This window comes from Mesoplodon mirus (assembly GCF_964341445.2).
Source record: "Mesoplodon mirus genome assembly, chromosome: 4".
Lineage (NCBI taxonomy): Eukaryota > Metazoa > Chordata > Mammalia > Artiodactyla > Ziphiidae > Mesoplodon > Mesoplodon mirus.
In genome coordinates, this window is record NC_138979.1 from 100845894 (window position 1) to 100868130 (window position 22237).

The window sequence follows — 22237 nt, forward strand, 5'->3', positions numbered from 1 at the left end:
ATAAAACAGACAGTCAGTCTCTTATGTTACTTGTTCTTGAAAAGGTATGAAAGTTGAAGAGTCAAAAACAGCACAAAAGTTGAATGGTAGAATGATGTGTTAGAAAAGGTTCCTATTCTTTAGAGGTTAAAAAAAGTTTTTGAAAATCAAATCCCTGCATATACATTGCCTTTTAGAGACAGTGCTCAACAGTATATGAGCAGTGTTGTCTACCTGACCTTTACTTTAGTTCTTTTCTCCACTATATATATGTATTTGGCTGTATTGGGTCTTCATTGCTGCACGCGGGCTTTCTCTAGTTGTGGCGAGCGAGCGGGGGCTACTCTTCGACGCGGTGAGTGGGCTTCTCATTGCGGTGGCTACTCTTCGACGCGGTGAGTGGGCTTCTCATTGCGGTGGCTTCTCTTGTTGTGGAGCACAGGCTCTAGGCACACAGGCTTTAGTAGTTGTGGCACGCGGGCTCAGTAGTTGTGGTGCACCGGCTTAGTTGCTCAGTGGCATGGGATCTTCCCAGACCAGGGCTTGAACCCACGTCCTCTGCATTGGCAGGCGGATTCTTAACCACTGTACCACCACGGAAGTCCAAAGTGAAAGATTTGCTACCTTTGGCATAGCTGGTGATTCCTATCTACCTATTGATTTTATAAAAGGTTACAAGTCTCATGTACATATCACTTCTTTATAGCCTTTCAACTCTCCACTTTCCAACAATGTTATAAAATAGTAAGGGCAAACACAATAAAATAGGCACCCACTTGTAGAAACAATGCTGTGCCAAGGTGTTAAGGCAGCCAAAACTGGTCTGTTGGCTGGCAGGCAATGCCATTTGCCCAGGGGCTAGCTCAGGGTATGACAGCTGACTCCCCAAAAGCAGCTTGAATATTGGTGCATGAAAGTATAGCTTGTTCCTGAGTCAAGGACCTTCTAAACCCATTTAGGAAGTTGTTGGGAAGAGTATATGAGATGAACCCTATTAAGTGCCTGGCATGCAACAGATGCTCAATAAACATTCGCTGGATCTGCACAGTCACAGAGTCTAAAGCCTAATCCTGCTGGTCTGGTAACCTCCATACTGGTGTGTGATACTGGGAAAAGCGACCTGGGTGAGCCCTGCCCCTCTCACCAGGTGCTTGTCTCTGATGCATGTGTTTCGCCGCCCATCTGCTGTGTCTCAAGCCAGTGTGCCCTGGACCTCCCCCAACCCTGCCCTCTGGGTCCTGACCCCTCCTCACAATGACATCACTCTGGAAGAGTGCAGGGTTGACGCCCTGCCATCTGGTAACTGGAGGCAGGCCCAGTGTTGCCCTGGCTTTCGTGTAAGAGGGCAGGCCCAGATCCCGGCCTGGCTGCAGGCAACTGGCCAGGTGGCCTGTGCGGGAAAATTTCAGTGGCCCAAGCCAGAAATCGGGATGAGGTACCAAGTCTGAGGGAGCTCCTCTAGCCCATGCCCCAGGCTCCAATCAGCCCCAGGGGGACCTGAGCCATACAGAGGGAGCCAAGGTCAGCCATGGTCAGAAGCTCTCTCAGCAGTGAGAGAGTGCAGGCTCCCAGCCCTGGGCACCCCTCCCTGCCCAACTCTGGAGCTCCAGCTGAACTTCCTCCCAGGGGCCAGGCATACACAGCCTGCAGGGACAGCCTCAGCCTCACCTCATACGTCCTCAGCCACCACATGGTCCTCTCGCTCAGCAATCTGGGAGGCCATGCCCAGCAGCAGCGAGTCCACATCTTCAGCTCTTTGTAGGTTTGGGTGCTTTGGGGGTGGGGAGAAGAGAGGGGCATGGCTAATGAGGCCAGCAGTTGGGCAGCCAGGCTCCCTCAACCCCACAGTTCATGTCCTGGGCCCACCCAGTCCTGCTATTTGCTCCCAAACTGCGGGGCCATTGCTTCTCTACAGGTTGATTCCCCACTCAGGGTGCGCAATGTCCCCATCCAAAGCTCATGCTGCTAGGACACAGGTCTCCACAAGCACAAGGAACCGAAAACTTTGCTTCTATTTTAGGAAACTCGACGGTATGGTTGACAAAGGCACTAGATCTAGGTCTTGGTCCTTGCTCGGTTAGTAACCAGCTGTGTGACAGGACCTCTCCGAACTGTGTCCTGCCCTTAATAAAAAGGGCCTTAGGGATTAATAAAACAAGTAAAATAATAAAAAGGTATTAGCAGGACACTGAGGTCTCTTTCAGCTCAGCTCCATGACTCTGATTCTATGCTTGCCTCTTCCCTCTTTCCTCCCACCGCCTTCCCCCTTTATGAGCACTCTACACAAAGTATCTGATTTTGCTTTAAATTAATGGTCAATGCTCTTTACCCATACTGGCCTGGACAGATGATTCCTGGTAATCTCTCAGAATTCCTCTCTCCACCTTGCCCTCCCCACACGTTCACATTCACACACTGCCCTGGTGTGTCTAACTGGGAAGTTTCCTTGGGGACTGGGATGGCTGGGGTATTCCATTGCCTACAGGGGACCCAGAGTTGTCAAGGCAGAAGGAAAACCTAGAAGGAAGTGATAGATGTAGAGCCACATCTGCACAGACCCCTGCTGTGCCTCACACAGCCCTGAGGTGGGCATGGAGGACTGACGTTTGACGGTGTATAGCTACCTGGTCATCTCAGACAGTTGGCAGGGGAGATGGCTGGGGTGCCCCAGGCTGCTTCCTCTACCCCAGCCCATCCCAGCTGGCTTCCTCAGTCCTACTGCCCCCTTTCACCACACACCCTCAGACACAAACACACACACACCACAACACACCCACACCCACATATGTGTCCCCAGCCCTGACCTCTCGGCTCCAGTAGCTATTGCAGACCCGGAGAGCTCTGGAGACCCTTGAGTTCCTATTGGTGACCCCCTGGAAGTGGCAGCTGGCATTTCTGAAATGCAAGGAGCAGGTTAGTGGTGACCGAGGCTATGAAGCCCCAATGTCAGGCATCAGCTCTGGTCTCCAAGACTAAAGCCAAGGGCCCAGGCTATTGCTTCCTTGAGGCGGTGTGTGGTCAGGGTAGGTCCTGAACAACCTGAATTTTTGGAAGGTCCCTCTCCCCACATCAAACCAAACATCTAAAAGTGTATCCCTTATTTCACCATGTTTCATTCTCTCTCTCTCTCTCTTCTTCTCTCTCTCAATAGATAAAGAGATAGATAAACTGTCAACTGAAAGGAAAAATGCACAACATAAGAGTTGTGAGTTTCAATTTTATTCAGGAAACTTACTGAGGACTATAGGCCAGGAAACAGCCTCTTAGTAGCTCTGAGGGGACTGCTCCAAAGAGGTAGGGGGAGAACCCAGTATATATAGGATTTGGGCTAGGGAATGGGTGCAGTCAAACATACATCTCTGTAAAAGGTTACTGCTAGTCACAAGGATCAGATACCTCAGTAAATGGTTTTTGTGTTTTTCTATGTATGGGAAGATGCAACAATCTGGGTCCATTAAAATTTTTTCCTGAGATATCTCTAACTGTCTAAGGGGTTTGTTTTCCCAAAGCACCGAGTGTCTTATCCTGTTTTTGTCCGGAATTCCTTTTCAGGGTGTACTGTTAGAAGGCGACTGCAGTGGCTAATGACCTGATCCTTGTAGAGCTGGATGGTGGGCAACATTCTTTATATATATTTTTATGTATGTAAATTAAAACATTTTAAAAGGATTATTAATCGTTCTTCTGAAATTACTTGTCTATGGATAACTCAATTACTACGATTTCTTGGCCATCATCAGCCATATCCAGAAATTGGTCCAGAGTAAAAATAATCTAATCCATGAACTGTTTTAGCTTATAATGCAATTGTAAAAAAAAATAGACTGCATGCTTTATTTTATATACTTTTAATTTAATATGTATATTTTAAAGTTTCCTTTTCATTATTCTGGAGTCAGTACTACAGATCTCACACATTTTTATTATAATTCCCTCCAAAGGCTTATAAGCCCCACTTCCTGTCCTTATAGCTAAAAATATCCCCAGTGTAGTGTCAACACCTGAGGTTCAGACCTTCGGGCTTTGTGACTCACCCTCTGAACCTCAATTAGCCCGTCTTTAATTGGAGAATTAATATCTAAACCAGCTGCAGAAAAGTGGACATTAAGTTGCTCAAAAACCACAATGATGTATCTTTTTAAACAACTGTTGTTCTTCCTTCCCTCCATATTCACTGTTCCCTGGGGAATGGGCACACTTCTGATTGATAAGCCTGTCCTGAGGGCTCCTGAGGCAGATTTTTCTCAATATACACCTCCACCCCTCCAAACACACAAACATCTGAGCCCCTCCCTCACCTCATGTAGACGCCAGGGGGCACCATGGTGGAGAACTGCTCAGAGGCCGCCAGGAACTCCGGAGACATGCTGGGGTCCAGGAAAGGGCGGTACTCTGTCCACAGGGGTAAGAAGAGAAATAGGCTCTTTACCCTCACACACTCTCGTCACATGAACCCACCTGTCTTCTTTGTCCTGAAGAAAGACAGAGATCCTGGATCCTGTCCTGACAGGATCCTGACCCCCTCCGCCTCCCCAAAACCCCTCAGCCCAGGTGTTCCCCAAACTCCCTCACCTGTGTAATTCGGCGGTGCTTGCTGCAGGAAGCTGGGCAGCCACTCATACATCGCGATGTTCTGAGGGTCAAGAGAGGGGGAAATGGGAGGCCAGCGCTGGAGCAGCCAGGCCAGGAGGGATCTGAGCTCAAGGAAAGCTTAGGTGGGAGACGAGGACCAGGCAGGGGCAGTCACGGGAGAGACACTCAAACAGGAGAGGGGCGGAGGTTCCCGTTGCCCACGAGGAACGAGGGCAGGGGGGAGGGGCAGCTAAATAACAATCACGAGAAAACCTCTGGTATAAGTAGCGCTTTGCCTCCTTATCACTCTCAGGGACTTTCCCCAGACGGTAGCTGTCTGGGGAGGGGTGTTTCTGGGTGGGCTTGTCCAAGGATGGAGGGCTCTGCGGGGCAGCGGAGTCTCCCGGGGACCAGGACGTGGGGGCAGGGCCGCGCGACCGACCTGGTAGGTGGCGATGACCCTCTTGCGCGCGTGCTGGAACAGCTCCTCGTCCCCCCAGAGCGGGTGCTGGCGGGCCAGCCTCTGCGCCAACAGGTTGTGGTAGCGGAACCAGAGCAGGCCCAGCGCCTGCAGGAAGGGCTCGCGGTTCCCTCGCTCCGCCCCGAAGGCTGCTCGCGCGGTGGGGACGCAGGGGAGGAGTTGAGCGCGGGTGGGCCCGAGGGGGGCGCACCTCGCCGGCCCCCCGCCCGCGCCCCCGCCGCCTCACCGTACAGTCCCCGGGGCCCGCGCCGTCCCGTGGCGGGGTCGGGCGCCGTCCACATGCGCAGCGGGTCCTGCGCGTCCCGGGGGAAGGCGGGGTCCGGCCCCGACGCCAGCTGCCCCCCGGAGAAGCTCCGCAGCTCGTCGCTCCAGGAGTGCGAGGAGCCATAGATGGCGCTGCCGTCCAGCCAGCCCGTCGCCTCGTTGGTCTGCGGGGACAGCGGGAGGCTGAGCCGGGGTTCGGGTGGCCGAGGCGGCTCAGGGAGGGCGAGGGCCGGGCGGCCATTGCAGGTGTGCTGGGGGTGGGAGCCTCTCCTCAGCTGCCTCAGGTCCCGCCCCACCCCACCCCACCCCAGCCGCCTGCCCCGCCCACCAGGTCCCGGGGGTTGCTGGGGCTCTGTCCGGTCTCGGGGTCCCAGCGACTCCTGTGGAAGGGCAGCACCACGTCCCCGCTCTGGTCGCGATCGACCACGGGGTCTCCGGGCGGAATGTGGATGCTGAGGAACTCGGCCGGGCAGCCAGGCTTTTCCACGCTCACCAGGTCCGAGAGCACGTGGTAGCCTGCCCGCAGTGGGGGAGGGCGCGGGAGGGCCAGCTGAGGGCCACCGAGCCATATATCTAGACCCCCCACCCCCTTCCCTTGAAGCTTCAAAAGACTCAGAAGCCATTATGGGCAAGTGTAAGCCTTGACCTCCCCACTCCTTCCCAAGCCTTCATCCAAACTGGGTTCGTTTTAAGTTTGGTCTTCTCCTTGGTAACTGGGAGGTGCCCAGTGAATGTGCCTAAGCAGTAGGGCTGGCAGCACCGGCTCCAACATGCAGCTGGGAGCAGCCTGCCCAAAGGGCCTGCCAGCCTCAGTGGGACACTGGACACTGGAAAGCAAGTTTGGGCACCATGGATGGCCAGCAGGAGCTGAGCATTCCTGCTGGGAGCCAACAACCCACAGTCACTGCAGTCAGGCCCACCTGTCACCCCCATTTTGCTGGCCCACCCCCAGTCCTCTTACCAGAATCAGAACCCTGCCCTGAACCTGTCCTAGGAGCCACATGGGGCAGAGTGAGAACAGAGTCCCCCCAAGAGTACCTACCAGATTATTTCCATGCTCCTCTAACCCCACTCCCATCAACAACTCAAGGTGGTGTAGATTTATGCCTCCCCCAAGCAGACGTTCTCCCCCTGCTCCGACCCCTACCCCACCCCATTGCCTCCTCTTCCATCTCTCACCCCGTCTCTCAGACCCTCCATCACTCTCTCCCTCATTCCCTGACTCCCTGCCGCAGACACAGAGGTGTCCAGCTGACCCCACTGGCCTCCCTTCCCCAGAGGTTGAGGCTCTCATGGAAGAAGACTCCCAGCACTGTGCGGTTTCACAGGAAGGCCTGCCCTGCGGGGCCCCTCATGGCTGTGTTGCTAAGTGCCTGGGGGTTGGGCAGGTGAGGCTCTCGTAAGGGCTGGTACACACCATCTGCATAGCTGGCTGGGATGAGGCGCTGCAGCCGAGAGCCTAGAGTAGGAGGGGTAGGGACAAGGATGAATCCTCAGGGGGCTCCCTGACCTCTCTGCCAGGCTCCTTTCCACACCACAGATCCTAAAACCTTAGGAATGGGTGAGCCTTTGCTGGTACCTGCCAGCCCTTGCCCCTTAGCGGTGGCGACCTCCCTGACCCTGGGGCTCCATCTCCACTTGGCTCTCACCTACCTTTGCTGCCCCATCTGTGCTCCATGGTTGTTGTACCATCAAATCGCTGCACCTCCCATGAAATGGGGTTCTGAGCTCCTGTGTGAGAACAGAGGGAAGGGGCAGCTGAGCAAGTCAGTGCGTGAGAGGACAGGCCAGCAGCAGAAAGTGGATACCCAGCACAGTGCAGGAGGTAGGGTATGGAGGGAGTTTACCCAGGGCAAAGTATGTCCAAACTCAAGCCCAGTCTTTAAGCTGCTCACTGGACAAATATGGCAGGGAGCACTAAAGTGGTATGGCCAGTGTGTGCTGATAAATGGCCTCAGAGAGGAAGAGGAGGGTGAAAGAGAACAGTGGCGGTGGCGCAAGGGATGTAGGAGCCTTCTAACTGCCCTCACACCCCAACTCCCTGGGGGACAGGACAGAAACTGTTCCCAGCCCTAATACATCATACAGTGCAAGAGCCAGCCACTCTTCCACCCAGTGAAGGACATGTCATTCTGTGACTCACCCCTGGGCAGGGGAAATATGGAGAGGGGCTTGGCTCTCTCTCGTTGAGCCGCTCTCAGAGCAAGGGTATGGGCCATGGGGCTGTGGCTCTGGGGACTATTGCTACCCCGATCTTTTCCCCAGTTTCTTGGGTGACATCAGGGACTGACTGGTCATACGGATAACCTTGCTGCCTCCTCTTCTGGGGCATCATGTTCCCCATATGATTCCTCTATTGACCCTATTTTATTCTCCAAAAACTAGGGTCTAGGAGGAAGCACTCAGCTGTTGAGGGAAGAACTCAGACAGTGCGGGCAGAAGGAAGGGTCTAGAATCAGAAGTGGAGCAAGGATCCTTCTGGTCAGTAGATCAGATGACCAGCCAGAGTCCTTTCCCCAAACTAGGAGGCTACAGGGCTTAGGCTCCCTCTCTGCTCACCTCAGAGAACAGAGAAAAGAAAAGGACTCTCATCAGCCAGAGAGACCCATTCCTCCGGTTGTCTCTCCACTCAGACCAAGGACAGGATCTCAGAGCTACTTTCCTGCCCCATGCCCTGGGAGCACGCACATCAGCACACATCATACATACGCTCGCCAGGGGGTCTGAGAGGGAAGATGACTCAAGCCCTGATGTTTGAGCAAAGAACTCAACTAAGGATCCAGGACATGGGGCAGGAACTAGGGCAGCCACATGCATGTGATCTCTAAAATAAGATGAGCCGGTGGCAGAACAAGGAGGCCGCCTCTTGGGCAGGGTATGGGGGAGAATACCTCTGGGAACAAGAGGCAAGAGCTGGGGAAAAAAAGGAAAATCCAAGGCCAAGGCAAGGAGAGGACTGGGAGGAAAGGGAACGTGAGCAGCTTTGGCAAGGGAGAAACTGTACGGGCCGCCTCACCATGCTATCGCCTCCAGCCAAGACCGATCACGCCACAGATTCTCTCTGCTTTCTCCTCGTGCATCCCCCACCCCTGATGATCAGAGACTTGCTCTTTTTTTTTTTTTTTTTCCTGTACGTGGGCCTCTCACTGTTGTGGCCTCTCCCACTGCGGAGCACAGGCTCCAGACACGCAGGCTCAGCGGCCATGGCTCACGGGCCCAGTCGCTCCACGGCATGTGGGATCTTCCCCGACTGGGGCACGAACCCATGTCCCCTGCATCAGCAGGAGGACTCTCAACCACTGCGCCACCAGGGAAGCCCGAGACTTGCTCTTTTAAACCTAATTTGTGGCACCTTAAGCCCACTTTTCTCCTCAGAGACCCAGACTACAGAGAATGGCCTCAGATTCTAATAAGAGACTGTCCAAAGCTGAAGTAACGAACGCTTATGGATATTTTTTTTTTTTGCCATGCCATCAGTTCCCCGACCAGGGATTGAATTCAGGCCACGGCAGTGAAAGCCCAGAATTCTAACCACTAGGCCACCAGGAAACTCCCAGATCTTATTGATTTTTGTGTTTGTTTTTATCATATGGTGTTAAAACCCTGGTGACTTCCCTTTAGCTTTGGGTCCAGTCCGATACCAAGATCCTTTATTGTTCTGTGTGTCTAATCAGTCTTTTCCTCTATGGGGTGTCAGGGGTCCTTACTGCATGAAGAAAGAGAGAAGACAGAAGAGAGAGAAAGGGCCCCCAGATTGTAAGGAATAAAATAGGAAGTGCCGACACAGCAGATGAAGGCGCCCTAATTCTGTGTATTTGGGGAAATTTTTCATTCCATTATCCATTCATCTAGTCAAGAAGCTTGAAATGAGCATCTACCATGTGCAGCGTGCTGGGTTAGCTAGGGACTAGGGATACAGAGGTGAATATGACACAGCTTCTGTCCTTGGAGGACCCCAGAGGATGCTGGGTTCCTCTGCTCCTAGCTGTGTTTCTCCTCCAATCTGTACTCACCCATGGGCACCCACGGCCCAACCAGGAGTGTTCATGCCAGAGCCAAGCGGAAGCCCACGATTAAAATGTTAATAGGGCTCGGTTGTTAGAACAGCCTAAAATGGGGACCCTAGAAAAAAGACAAAGGACCGAGAGAATGAGCTCCAGCAGTTCAGGAGAGTCAGGGCCTCTTGAGGCCCCTATGAATCAAGGCCCGGGGCTGGGCCAAGACCAGAGTGTGTAGCAAATGGCAGGAGACTGACTCTCTCCCCAGAATCTTTCATTCATTCAACAAACACTTGATAAGCACCCACTATATAGCGGGCACTGACCTAGGCACTGGAGATTAAGTGATCAACAAAGCAGACAGAAATCTCTGCCTTCCTGGATTTTACTTTCTCCGATTAATTGGAAACCTTGCTTTGACTCAGCTTCCTGCCGTGTGTGTGTGTGTGTGTGTTCCTTGGACAGAGTCTTGCTTGGGGGCCAGAACACTGGGTTGAGGCCAGGACACTGTGCGGCTGCCAGTCCACTAGTGTGATCTTAGGCAGGTCACTTATCTGCTTTGGACCTTGGTTTCCTCTTCTGGTTATGGGAGTACACATGCCTGAACTGTCTACCTCCTAGCCTGGTTGCCATAATCAAATGTGAGAATGAGGTTGAATTCCAAGCAAGAAAAGTGACAGATGTTATGTAAATGTGATATAGAGAGGGTAGGCTGGAGCTTGGCTTCTCTGGGCAGACTCAGAAAGGATGCAGCCCCCGGTGCTTATGTGTTTGGGGATGGCTTCCTGCTCTCTCTCCCAGGCCAGCAAATCACCTAGGGATGACAGGGAAACAGAGGCAGCAGGGGACTCAGGATGGGACTCCTGAGTGACGCAAGGAGTGCCTAAGGCCAGTGAAGACCTTCTAAAGGCAATATGGAGAAGGGGGTGGGGTGGGGCTGGGGAACTGTCTAGTAGACTAAGGTAGGAGCTCAGGGAAAGCCTCATCTCTAGCCAGAGCCTCAGGGCTCCTGGACAGGTTGTCTAGTCACAGAGGAGGGAACCCAGAGGATGATCTCCTCCCCGACTTGACATCGCCCATTAAACAAATGAAAAAAATGTAGGCCCAGCATAATTCAAAAGCTCAGCATTCCACTCACTCCACCCCAGTGAAAGGCTTTGGATGGTTAAAGGCAAAAGGCTGGACATGCTGAAGTGGCCACAGTGGTCCTTCCCTGATCCAGGATGTCTTGCCCCTTCCCCCCACCACTACGTCTTCAGGAGTCTGGGCCCCAGCCAGGTGTACCACTCAACCAGTAAAAGCATGCAGTGAGCTTTCAGGCCAGGCTGTGGCGAGAAACTGAAGGGGAAGGTGGACATGCTTCGTAACCACTCCTTTTGGGTGGGTAGCCACAACCATTTACGCAGCATCGCTGGTTCCGTAACCTCCCAACAACCTTGAAAGGAAAGCACAGCCTCACGACAGGGCAGTGAAGCCCCCGGGCTGTGGTAGAACCAGGAGGGAACACAGGTTGCCTGGTTCTTTCCCCACATGGCTGCTTTCCAGGCCCAAAGTCTAGTGTGGTGACCCTGGGCTAGGGAAAAGATGAGTCAGCTCCATAAGTAGTCCAACGTGGTCCCAAGGGAGGGCTGAAGGGGGGAAAAAAAAAAGCCTGGACTCTAAATGCCCAAAGTTCCCTTTCTGGCATGATGTGCTGGTACCAAGAGGAGCTCCAGAGAGAGCCCCTAGGCCCAGGCAAACTAGGCCACCCAACATTCCCAGTTCCCAAAGAATCCAGTCTCTCCAAACCGTCGTTGGTGGGGGAGCGGGGGGCGGGGGAGGATAGGACCTCACAGGCTCATTTTAGCCTCAGGTTAAGAACGGAGGCTCAGGGGGGCCAAAGCTAGAATTCCCCTTCCCTCAAAAACGTGGCGGCGCTGGAGCACACGCCACCGCAGTCACCTTCCCCGGAGCGCCCGGGCCCGCGGGCGGGGGTGCCCTCCTGGGTCTGACCTGCGGTCGCGGCGTCTCTCGAGCGCGGACGGCGGACTGTCTCCCGCCGGGCTCACAGCTGGGCCCGCGACTTGCGCTCGGGTCCGGCTCCCTCTCCAGCTCTGCGCCCGGGCTGGCGGGGCTGGCGGGTGAAGAAGGGACCGCACGTCCCAGTACTCAGGCGGGGCGAGGCGGGGCGGGGTGGGGTGGAGCGGAAAAAAGCGGGCGCGCCGGGAACCGCCGAGGGGCTCCGAGGGGACCCGGGCGCGCAAGGTGAGACCGCACGGGTTCGCAGGGCTCAGATGGGGTAGATGTCCTGTCCGTGGCGAGGCTCGGCTAATGCGGCCGAGTGAACGGCGAAAAGGGCAAGTCCGCCTCTACCGGTCTGCTGGGGCTGGGGAGAGGGCAGAAGAGGGGGAGAGGGTGCGAGGGGACGGAGGAGGCGCCCCCCAAATCCTCTCCACGCGGGCGGATCTGGGCTCTAAGACCAAGAGGATCGGTCAACGCCTGCAGACCAGGCCACGCGTTCGAGCAAGGCATCCGTCCTAAGACCCTTTAAGAGTCCGTGGTAACACCCACCTCCCGGAGGTCCTCGTGAGATCTCGGGGGTCTCACCGCCCTCGAGGGCCTCCCGCGCCCTGCCGGACCCCGGATTGCATCGCTAGGTTTGTGCTAGAACTGCCCGGGTTTGTGGGCAAGGGGCGAGGAGAAGCAGGGGTCCGAGGGATGGCTGCGTAGGACACGGTTCTCGTGCACCCGTCCTTTTTCTGTCTCAGGCTGGGTGGGGGCGGGCGCAGCGCCTCAGAGCCTCAGGTGTGGTCTGAGTAGGTTGAGGCTACTTGGAGTGGGGGGCTGGGGGGAGGGCGGGAAAGCATCCCGGACCCGGTTTGTCTGGTCATAGTCTAGTACTTAAGTGAATTAGAAGAGTGGGGGTTGGAAGAGAGCCCCGCCAGGAGAAAGGGCGTGCGCTTTGGACGACAGAACGTCCAGAACTGGTTCCTTCTCTATCCCATCCCTGGGAGCGCTGCGTGTGAGGTTCCACCACGAGGAGAGCTGCGCGTGCTGCGAGGCACGCAGTGTTTAGAAGAGGCGAAGGCAGGAAACAGCGGTCCGGGTTTGAGTGGCGGGGATGCGTCTGCTGGGGTCTGTGCGGTCCGGGTGGGTTTTGGAGGGTACCTTGAAGTGTTGTCCCCGTCCCGGCCCCTAGAGGCGCACTTCCTGCATCCGCCCAGACCAAGTTCAGATCTAGTGGGAGTTCAAAAACAAAGTATGGTGAGAAACTAAGAACAGGCAAACAAACAAAACAAAACAACAACAACAAACTTAATAAGGTCCCAAGGTTTATCTCTGCTTAACTGGAGTATAGATAGTTTGACTGGCGTGATTCAGCACCCCAAGTCTCCTCACACACCTCAGCCCTTATTAGGGATTCCTGCCCCAGCGCGCTTTTCAGATCTTGTTCTCTTTCTCCACTTAACTCCTACTTTGGTGCAAAAGCACACATACACACGCCCACACACCTTCTTGAAGAAAAGAGACTGGGACAGGAGTTCTGGACAGGGTCCTCTTAGCCATCCAGAGCTGTAAACTTTGAATGGGGTCCACCCTAACCAGAGAAATAAACCATCACATTCTAGTAGGTCTGTATCACCAATAAGAGCTCTTGGCAACTCCAGGCATGTCACTCACTCCCCCTTTGTAGAGAATTAGTAGTCTTTATGGGTTCTAGAAGAAGGGGAAGGCAGTCAGGGGAAGACTTCAGAAGAAATCCCTGTGAAGTTACCAGAGGCCACAGAGCATTAAGAAAGTACATAAGAACTTCGAATGCTGAAGTCTGGAGCTTGTACTAGGCTATATTTCCTTAAAAGATTGTAGCTTTATTTCTTGGCCATCCCTCATACACACACAGGAACCCCACTTCTGTGGTAGGTAAGGAATGGGTAACTGTATCGGAAATGCAACTGAGTATGAGAAATGCTTTAGTATTTCAAGGGAGTTCAGAAAGGGAAAAGGTGTCCCTTACCTTTCCAGGCCAGGTGAGAAAGGAGAACCCCCAAAGTGTAGGGATTGGCTCACCCTGTGAGAAAGCACCTCAGTTTTGTCACAGGAGCCTCTGATGCAGCGTTTTTGTGTCTAGATGTCTGTTACTGGGAACTCCTTCCTTCTTGTGTCTGTATTTCTGCTTATAAGAACCTGCAGGTGTATGTCTGACTGTATCCTGTGCTTATTTATATTAGTATATATTTATATCAATATAACAATCATGGTAGTCAGCTAGGGGAGAAGTGGTGGAGTGAAGATTGACATGAGATTTCTCTCAGATTAGAAAAATTCTACTGTCAGACCCTCCTTGGCAAGCCAGGGAGGAAGATGTTCCCAAGGGAAACTACAAGCTTTGTAGGAAAAGCAAGATTATTGGGTGTGGGAACTTTTCATTTCAGTCCCACCTCTTCATGCAGGAGGCCTCTTAGCTTAATAATTAAAACCAAATTAGGATCAGGGTCAATAAAAATTAACTTTAAATTGGGCAATGTAGATTAAAGAAGACCTAATTCATTAAACTGAACAAGAAGGGATTAAGGTAAGTTTTACTCACCAACTGTCTTTTTGCTTTAGTCAATTTTAATGTTTTGGAGAATTGGAGATAAGTTAACATGTTCTTCTGTACTTAAGATACAGAAACCCTTTTGTTAGTGTTTCTTTGAATCATCATGTTAATAGAGATGAGCCATTCTTATAAAATATTTTATAACCTCTCTTTGAAATAAATGCAGGAATAATGCTAATACATGACCCTGATCAAAATACATTGCACCTTTATTATTTGCCTATGTTGCAAATATTTGTTTTTGAAATTCCAGCATATAACATTTACTGTTACTTGAATACTATGTATTCAGACTTGCTTTATCTTTCTATGTTAACCAAGATATTCTACATTTTATAGCCTTTCCTAAATCATATAGCCTTCCATCAAAATTGTAACGGCTTCAGTCTAGGTGTCATAAATAAAAAATTCTTAGACCAATAAATATCTGCTTTAAAATAAGTATCACTGGGATTTCCTTGGTGGTCCAGTGGTTAAGACTCCACGCTCCCAATGCAGGGGGCCCGGGTTTGATGCCTGGTCAGGGAACTAGATCCCACACGCATGCCGCAACTAAGAGCCTGCATGCTGCAACTAAAAAGATCCCACATGCTGCAACTGAGACCTGGCGCAGCCAAATAAATAATAAAATAAAATAAATATTAAAAAGTATCACTATGGGCCTCCCTGGTGGCGCAAGTGGTTGAGAGTCCGCCTGCCGATGCAGGGGATGCGGGTTCGTGCCCCGGTCTGGGAGGATCCCATATGCCGCGGAGCGGCTGGGCCCGTGAGCCATGGCCGCTGGGCCTGCGCATCCGGAGCCTGTGCTCCGCAACGGGGGAGGCCACAACAGTGAGAGGCCCGCATACCGCAAAAAAAGAAAAAAAAAAAAAAAAAAAAAAAAAAAAGTATCACTATCACATATTTTACAAAATAATTTAATCCTCAGATTCTTACTTATCTTCAGCTGGAGTTGAAATTTATGTTTCAAATTCAGTTAAACATGAACATTCATGCTTTGGAGACTCCAACTGTTGGAAGAGACTTTCTGAAAATTTTGTGAAAGCACTAAAAATTGACAGGGTTGGCCAAATCCCTTCCTGTCCAGTCCTTAGCCCTATATTGGTGATAGTTAATGTTGAATGATTATGATAGAGGGCCGTGAGGGATCATAGCTCCCTCTTGTGTGCAAAACAGAAGATGCCTCTTGCAGGGATAGGGACTCGTTCATTCATATATTCATCCATTCCATCCACAGACTGATTGGTAAGTATATGCTGCATGCAGGGGATGCAAAGATGGAAAGACGAAGTCGTCGCCCTTTAGGAGATTAGAAGCTACTGGGTTCTAAACGTTCACACAGTTAGAGTGCAGTGTAATTATTGTGATTGTGAAGGTATGTTCAAAATGCAGTCAGAACATTAGAGGTGGGGACATCTACCCTGGCCTGATGACGTCAGAGGAAACTTCACAGAGGTGGTAACACAAGCTGAGACTTGATGGGTGAAGAGTTTGCCATGGGAGTAAGAGCATTCCAGACAGAGGAAATAGCGTATACAAAGGCACGAAGGCTTGAAAGAGCGTGTCAGATTCAAAGAGAGGCCAGTAGTTTAGTATGGCTAGAGATTAGATTGCACAAAAGATGGAGATGGAAGTGCGGGTGGGACCAGATCACAAAGGACTTTGCATGTGATGGTGAGAAGATTAGACTTAACCCAGAGCAAAGAAGTGAAATGATTATATTTGCTTGTTAGAAGAATTGTTGTGGCACCGGGCCAGATAGGATGAGGCTGAATTAGGGCAGAGGCAGTAGGGAAGGAAATGCCTGGGTGGTTTCAAGAAATATTTGGGAGGTAAGATGGTTCAGCTCTCTGGCTTATTTGATTGATGAGGTGGTGATGCCACCAAAGAGACAAATAAAACAGAAGAAAAAGCAGAGTGGAGACAGTGAATTCAGTTTGGGACCTGTTAAATCCAAGGCATCCGTGGAACAGCCAAGTGAAATGTCCAGAGGATAGCTGGCCCTTCTGTGTTTGGAGCCCAAGTAGGGGGTCTATGTGGAGACATAGATTTGAGAAGCATCAGCCATGGGAATGGATGAACTTGCCGAGGGAATCATGAAGAGTGCTGGAAGAAGAGAGTCAAGACAGAATCCTAGGGAGCATAAATGTTTAAGAGGGGAGAAAGAACTAGCAAAGGAGCCACAGAAGTGTTGGCCAAAGGTAGGAGACCCAGGAGAACATGGTGTCATGGAGGCCCCGGGAGGAAGCCTGAAGAAAGAGGAATTACTACAGAGAGATCAGGAATGATGAAAAGTGAACATTTCCCTTTAGATTTACCGCTTGGTAACCTAAAGGAGAGAAGCTGGGGATGGGAAGAAGCCAGGTTCACTGAGGAAATAAGGCAGTGGACATACATAGACTATTCTTCCCAAAAGCCTGGCTGTGAAAGGGAGAGAGTAGCATAAGATAGTAGCTGGAGGGGACCCAAAAGGTCAAGAGAAAGAGTTCCTTTTCTTTGTGCTCTTAAGATGGGAGAAATGTAAGCATATCCTTGAGAGAAAGAGCCAGCAGAGAAAGAGAAGCTGAAAAGTCACCAAGAGAAAGGGGGAGAACTGATGAGAAAGGTGGTGGTGAAGGCAGGCAGGAATGGAGTCAGAGCCCAAGAAGAAAGGAGATACACATTCCTCTGGAATGGGAGAGTTGAAGAGTTAAGGAAAAAAAGCAAAACTTCATGTTAAAACTGAGACAGCGTTTATTTCACTTGCCCAAAAGACAGAATTAAATGTTTAAACTGTCTCTTTGTCTCTGCGTGATACCATGCTACCCCCCCCCCCCAGAGACAGCACCAGGAGGTGGCCAGCCTAGAAGGAGAGAGAGAGGTTGGGAGCTACGATGTGTCATAGAGAATCACAGAATTTAGAACTAGAATGGGTCCTGGAGATCATCATATCCAACTGCAGATGAGGAAGCCAAGAAACAGGGAGGTTGTCATTTGCCTGTCCAGTTATAAAATCAGTCAGTGAATGGGACTTTCCTGTCGGTCCAATGGTTAAGACCCCACGATTCCAATGCAGGGGTGCAGGTTCAATCCCTGGTCTGGGAACTAAGATCCCACATGCCATACAGTGTGGCCAAAAAAATTTAAAAAGAAAAGAAAAAAAAATCAGTCAGTGAAGAACTAGAACTAGACCCAGAACTGATTCCTGCCCAGGGTTCCCACTAAGAAGGATTGGTGAAAGAGATAAATGGAGTAATGAAATGTCCCCTCCTTCCCAATCTGGTGGCTTCCATTTATGAATATTATTCTGTTCCAGGCACTATTCTTAACACTTTACAGACACAATCTTGTTTCATATTCACAATGACCCTGTGAAGTATGCCTTATCATCATCATCCCTATTTTTAAAATACACCCAAGTCTCTGTAACTTAAAGTGGCAAAGGCAGAATTCAAACACAGAGCTGCTAAACTTCTAAGCTTATTCTTTCACTGTATCACTTAAGACACTACCTGGTCAGACTGTAACTTATGGAGCCTCCTGGGTACCAAGGCCCCAGTACAGATTATACACAGGGAAATGAGCAGAGCTGGGTTCATTGATTGTAAGATGCATTTTTTTTTTCACATTTTGACATCTCTGAAACTGAGGTGCGTTTTACCAGCGATGGCTGTCATTGTTTAATTGGCAGTGTTTTTTCCTCTTTCTTTCTTTATGGTACTTAATAGCATGTCTTGCAATCATTCTGTCTGTGTTTACAAAACACAGTAAATGTAGGTGCCATTTCCCCAATATCCTGTCTGCAAAGAGGCAAACTAGAGCCAAAATAGCTCTGAGATCAGGGGACAGACAGAAAAGAGCTAAGCCAGGGTTTGACCTGAAATGAAGCCTAGGAATTTAAATCAAGGAGGAAGGCTGCTGTGGATGATGTGTGGGGCAGAAGGACATCTGGCCCCAGCACTGTGCCCTAGTGGAGGGCAGGCTCCTTCAGTGCTTATTGAGGTGAGCTCAGTTCAGCTCGATCGCTCTCGAGTTGCCAGAACAGGAGCCAGGGTGCCCGAGAAAGCTTGTCAGACCAGCCTGGGCAGTGCCAGGTCTGGGAATCAGCCCTCTGATGACGTAATTGGATTATGTACTTAGCAGAGCTATCTTGTCTTTGTTCTTTGGGGACTGAGGAGGAAAGCCAACCTTTTTGTAATCTGTACCATCTTTCAGGCTTACGCCTTCTCTTGACAGAAAATATAGCTCTTTCTATGTTCTGTGATCCGTCTGCTTGTGCTGGAGGCCTGAGGGAGATAAAAGAGAATTACGTTTCTTAAGACAGTCCCAGAGGAAGCAGAGAAGCCTCGAGGGTAGTGGTGGCACTGGTTTAGGGGACCTGGGGGTTAGCAAGGGAGCATGGAGCGACAGAGACTGATTGCCAAGACCCTTATTCTCTCACAGCTAAAACATGGGGAGATGGATCGCTGAGGGGTAGCGGAAATGGCAGTAACACTGGCGTCTGGTGAGCACCAGAGAAGTGTCTGGTTTATCCTCTGCTGGGTCTCCAGCACCAAGAACAGTGTGTGGCACATAGAGGGCGCTCAGTAAACACCTACTGTTGTTGTAGAGCATCCACCTCCCCTGAACAACCCCACCAAAATGGCTGCTTTGGGACACACATTCCCCTTCTACGCTGGCCCCAAGCCGAACTTCCCAATGGTCACCACCTTGGCCGTCATCATCGCTGTCTTTCTGACTTCACTGGTCACCTTCATCATCATCCTGCCAGGCATTCGGGACAAGATGGTGAGAAACAAAACCAGCCCTGGAGACCCCAGCCCCAGAGAGACCCCGGCCTCGAGGTGAGGGGGCCAGACTTTCTGATTGCAGTCAGATTCTGGAAAGAGATTCTAGTCCCGAGAAAGCGTCACTCACCCTCCCAGCAGAGAGCTCCCTGCTCATTGATTCAACAGTAATTACTGAGTATCTATTATGGGCCAGGCACTTTGATCTCAGGTGACCAAGTGACCTCAGTTTTAGAACACCCTTCCCAAGTCTGGAAAGAGAAAGGGTGGATTTGGAAGGAGGGTGCTCCATCCTAAACCCACCCACCCTGTGATGCAGAGGCTGTTCTGGAACCTGTGAGTAGTGACCAGCTTATTCATTGGGGCTGTGATCCTGGGTGAGTGTGGAGTGCAGCTGACTTGGGCAGCTGCCTGCATCCCATCTCTTCTATGCTGGCTCCCTCACAGAGGCTCTGCTTCAGGGTGGGCTTCTAGACCTCCCTGCCCACACGCCTCCCTCACCCTGGCCTTATCCCCTCACATCTACCATTGCCCTGACAGGTGCAAGCCTCCTGGATGCATCTCTCCAACCTTCCTAACATTTTTATTCAGAGGAAAGCAGGTCAAAATGAATGCCTTTGGGGACAGGGTCTACAGAGCCTGGAGGGAGAGAATGGTGGAGGGCTGCTTGCTTTGCTTTGGGGATTAGGCGATAGGAAACATAGAAAGTCTCTATGTTGAAGTTCTCTGTGTTTGCCCAGCATGGTTTATTATGTTAATGTTTCCTGCCCCAACTGCTTGAGTAGCTCTCCCTATATGGGGGGAGGAAGGGGGGACAAGGGGAAGAGGATTATGACCAGGGGAGATATTAGGTTCTGACCCATTTATTCATCCCATACCTATTGTTGGCAAACTTACCATGAGCCAGGCCTTAGGCGGGTTAATGGATACACAACTATGAGCAAAACTGACATGGTCCCCTTGCAGCTCTCCCTCTGACTAACCCAGCAATGCCCAGACCTCCCTCAGTGCCTGAACATCAAACTCCCCAACCCCAGCCATGAATTTCAGTTCTGAGTGGTCTGTGGGCCAGGTCAGCACCAACACATCATACAACGCCTTCAGTTCCGAATGGATCAGCACCGCTGTTGGGCTGCAGATTGGGCTGGGAGGAGTCAACATCACGCTCACAGGTGAGGGAGGGCTCTTGCCTGGGAGGAAGGGAAAGCCTCTGCTCTGTGGCTTTGGGGTCTATGTTTCGTGTGGTCTAAAGAGCTCTAGGATCCGGGCCGGGGGAGGTAGAAAGGGAAGTTCTCAGGCCTCAGAAGCTGCCTTCTCTCACTTGAGACCAGAGCCTGGCCCTCTTCCAGTGTGATAAGCCTCTGCCCCGGTAAATACCCACTCTGGCCCTCGGGTCCCTGCTGAGCACAGCTGCTCCATTCCCCAGGGACCCCAGTGCAGCAGCTGAACGAGACTGGCGGTTTACAACAAGGAGTTCACCTGGCGCCTGGGGGAGAACTACGCCGAGGAGTATGCAAAGGCATTGGAGAAGGAGCTGCCAGACCCCGTGCTCTACCTGGCCGAGAAGTTCACCCCACACAGCCCATGTGGCCTGCATGGCCAGTACCACCTGGCGGGACACTACACCTCGGCCACACTGTGGTGAGGGTGGGACGGAGGCCCTGCTGGCCTAGACCCAGGAGTGGGGTTTCTACCCATCTCTCCCCCACTCATGTGCAGACCCCTAGTGGGACAGTCTGGCACAAGTCACCGGTGCTTGGTTGGGAAGCCCACAGGCAGGAATCCCTACCTCACCTCTTTGGGGTGTCCTTGGGTCCCTGAGCCTCCACTGGACCCCTCCAGATAGTTCACCCCAAACAAGGTAGAGGTGCCTGGGCCAGCCTTCCCCAGGTCGTGGCTCTCCAGGGTGGCATTCCTCTGCTGGCTGCTGGCGGATGTGATGCTGTCCATGCCTGTGCTGGTCTATGGTGGCCATGTGCTGCTGGCCACGGGTGTCTTCCAGCTGTTGGGACTGCTCTTCTTCTCCACGGCCATGTCACTCACCCCGCCCTGTCCCCTACGCTTGGGCACTGCCACACTGCACACTCACCGTGGGCCTGCCTTCTGGATCACATTGACCACAGGTGAGGCCCAATCCTGAAGGCAGGGATGGGAGGACTCAGGGCTGGGGCCCGTCAGGTCCGTGGGGTTGAGCGTCTGCCTCCAGGGACTGGGAGGCACTTCTGGGGACCTTTCCCCTCTTTAGAGCCCCCTCCGTCTTAGATCCCTCATCGCTGGGTTTCCCCTTCTCAGACCCACAGCCCCTCCCTCCTCATATATCCCTACTCCCCTGTGTCTTATCTCTGTCTCTGTCATGTCCCTCATCCCTCAACTCTGTCTTCACCCAGCTCTTCCCCAGATCTTCCGATCTCATGTCCCCCCTTCCCCCAAACACTCTTCTCTGTGTCCCCCATTCCTAGAACACTTCTCTGTGCCTATTTCACATAGCCTTAAATTGCCCTGCAGTTTTATTGTCCTCTCCTGTCCCACTGTGTCCTGCCCTCCCCCCAGGGTTTCTCTGTTTTCAGAGTTCTCTCTCTCTCTCTCTCTCTCTCTCTCTCTCTCTCTCCTGGGATGTAATTGAAGGAGCACTGGGTTTAGAGTCCAAAAACTCAGAGCAACAGAGCCACATCAGCCATATGACCCTATGCCAGTCACTTCTCGGAGCCTAAGTTGCCCTGAAGCAGGGACGATAGGCTTCCCTTAAGAGGTGTCCTAATGCTCTTAGCAGAAGATGTCCTTGGGAAGGTGTTACTATCACTAAGGCGGGATACTTGTTGCCTCATCCCCGGGACTGCTCTGTGTGCTGCTGGGCCTGGCCATGGTGGTGGCCCACAGGCTGCAGGCTTTCTTCAGCCAGTGTGGGAGAGGACCCTGTCCTGGAGTGGGATCCTGAGGAAGGGGGACCCCTGAGCCCTCGCTACAGGTGCACAGCTGAGAGTCCCGAGCCCCAGGACATTCCTCTGTCAGAGGCTTCCTCTGAGGTGCCTTGTGAGGAGTCTGACTGTGCCCTGGAAAGTTCATCTCCCTGGTGGCCACCCAGACTTCCAATCTGGCTCCAGACTTCACTGGGAGCTCCCCAAAAAACCACCAGAACTGCCTGAAGGATGGGTTGTATCAGGTTCCCAGCCCCAATGTGTAGGTGGAGTAGGAAAAGAGGCTCTACCTATTGATGTTAAAACATGAAACAAAACAAAAAGCTCTAAGGCAGATGTTGGCCATAAACCCTGCTGCCATTCGTGATGAGACCAGGCAGGGGCTGCCCCTCCTTCTGCCCAGCTACCCTGCCCCCCCCTTGGGGCTTTGCCTCTTTGAGGTGCCGTTTACTGAAACCCAGCTCCACCCACATGATGACATACGTGTACGGGGGGCTTACAGTGCGATTCTCCCATGTTCCCTCTTATCCCTCTGCATCTCTTGTTTTCCTTTTTCCTGGCTCCCTTTTGTTCTCCCTTCACTTCCCCAGCTTGTGTGATCTCTTGGTACAATGAACATACTGCGAGGGAGGAGAGACCAAACTTCTTGTTCTAGATCTAATATTAACCGATTGTGCCCCATT

The 22237-nt window shown here is 52.0% G+C and overlaps 2 protein-coding genes across 2 annotated transcripts in view; one reads left to right on the top strand and one right to left on the bottom strand.

The window, feature by feature from the left end:
- DUOX1 (dual oxidase 1) overlaps positions 1-11924 on the bottom strand; it is a gene marked incomplete at its 5' end in the record, with an annotated part of 32975 nt that extends 21051 nt beyond the window's left edge. Inside the window, 15 exon segments of the mRNA XM_082618756.1 lie at positions 1233-1421; positions 1655-1750; positions 2784-2874; positions 4278-4371; positions 4552-4612; positions 4994-5160; positions 5259-5460; positions 5625-5812; positions 6591-6618; positions 6622-6755; positions 6950-7027; positions 9310-9340; positions 9344-9386; positions 11287-11601; positions 11881-11924. Of these exon segments, the coding sequence (XP_082474882.1) occupies positions 1233-1421; positions 1655-1750; positions 2784-2874; positions 4278-4371; positions 4552-4612; positions 4994-5160; positions 5259-5460; positions 5625-5812; positions 6591-6618; positions 6622-6755; positions 6950-7027; positions 9310-9340; positions 9344-9386; positions 11287-11601; positions 11881-11924 (1761 nt within the window).
- A 6569-nt stretch (positions 11925-18493) lies between these two features.
- LOC309801854 (dual oxidase maturation factor 1-like) lies at positions 18494-21802 on the top strand (the record flags this gene model as incomplete). The annotated part of the gene is given in 9 exon segments (XM_082616914.1): positions 18494-18640; positions 18959-18976; positions 18980-19016; positions 19677-19811; positions 20066-20094; positions 20096-20280; positions 20545-20762; positions 21444-21541; positions 21543-21802. Coding segments are annotated over 9 exon segments (1107 nt in total). The 3' UTR covers positions 21783-21802.
- Between the last annotated feature and the right edge of the window lie 435 nt (positions 21803-22237).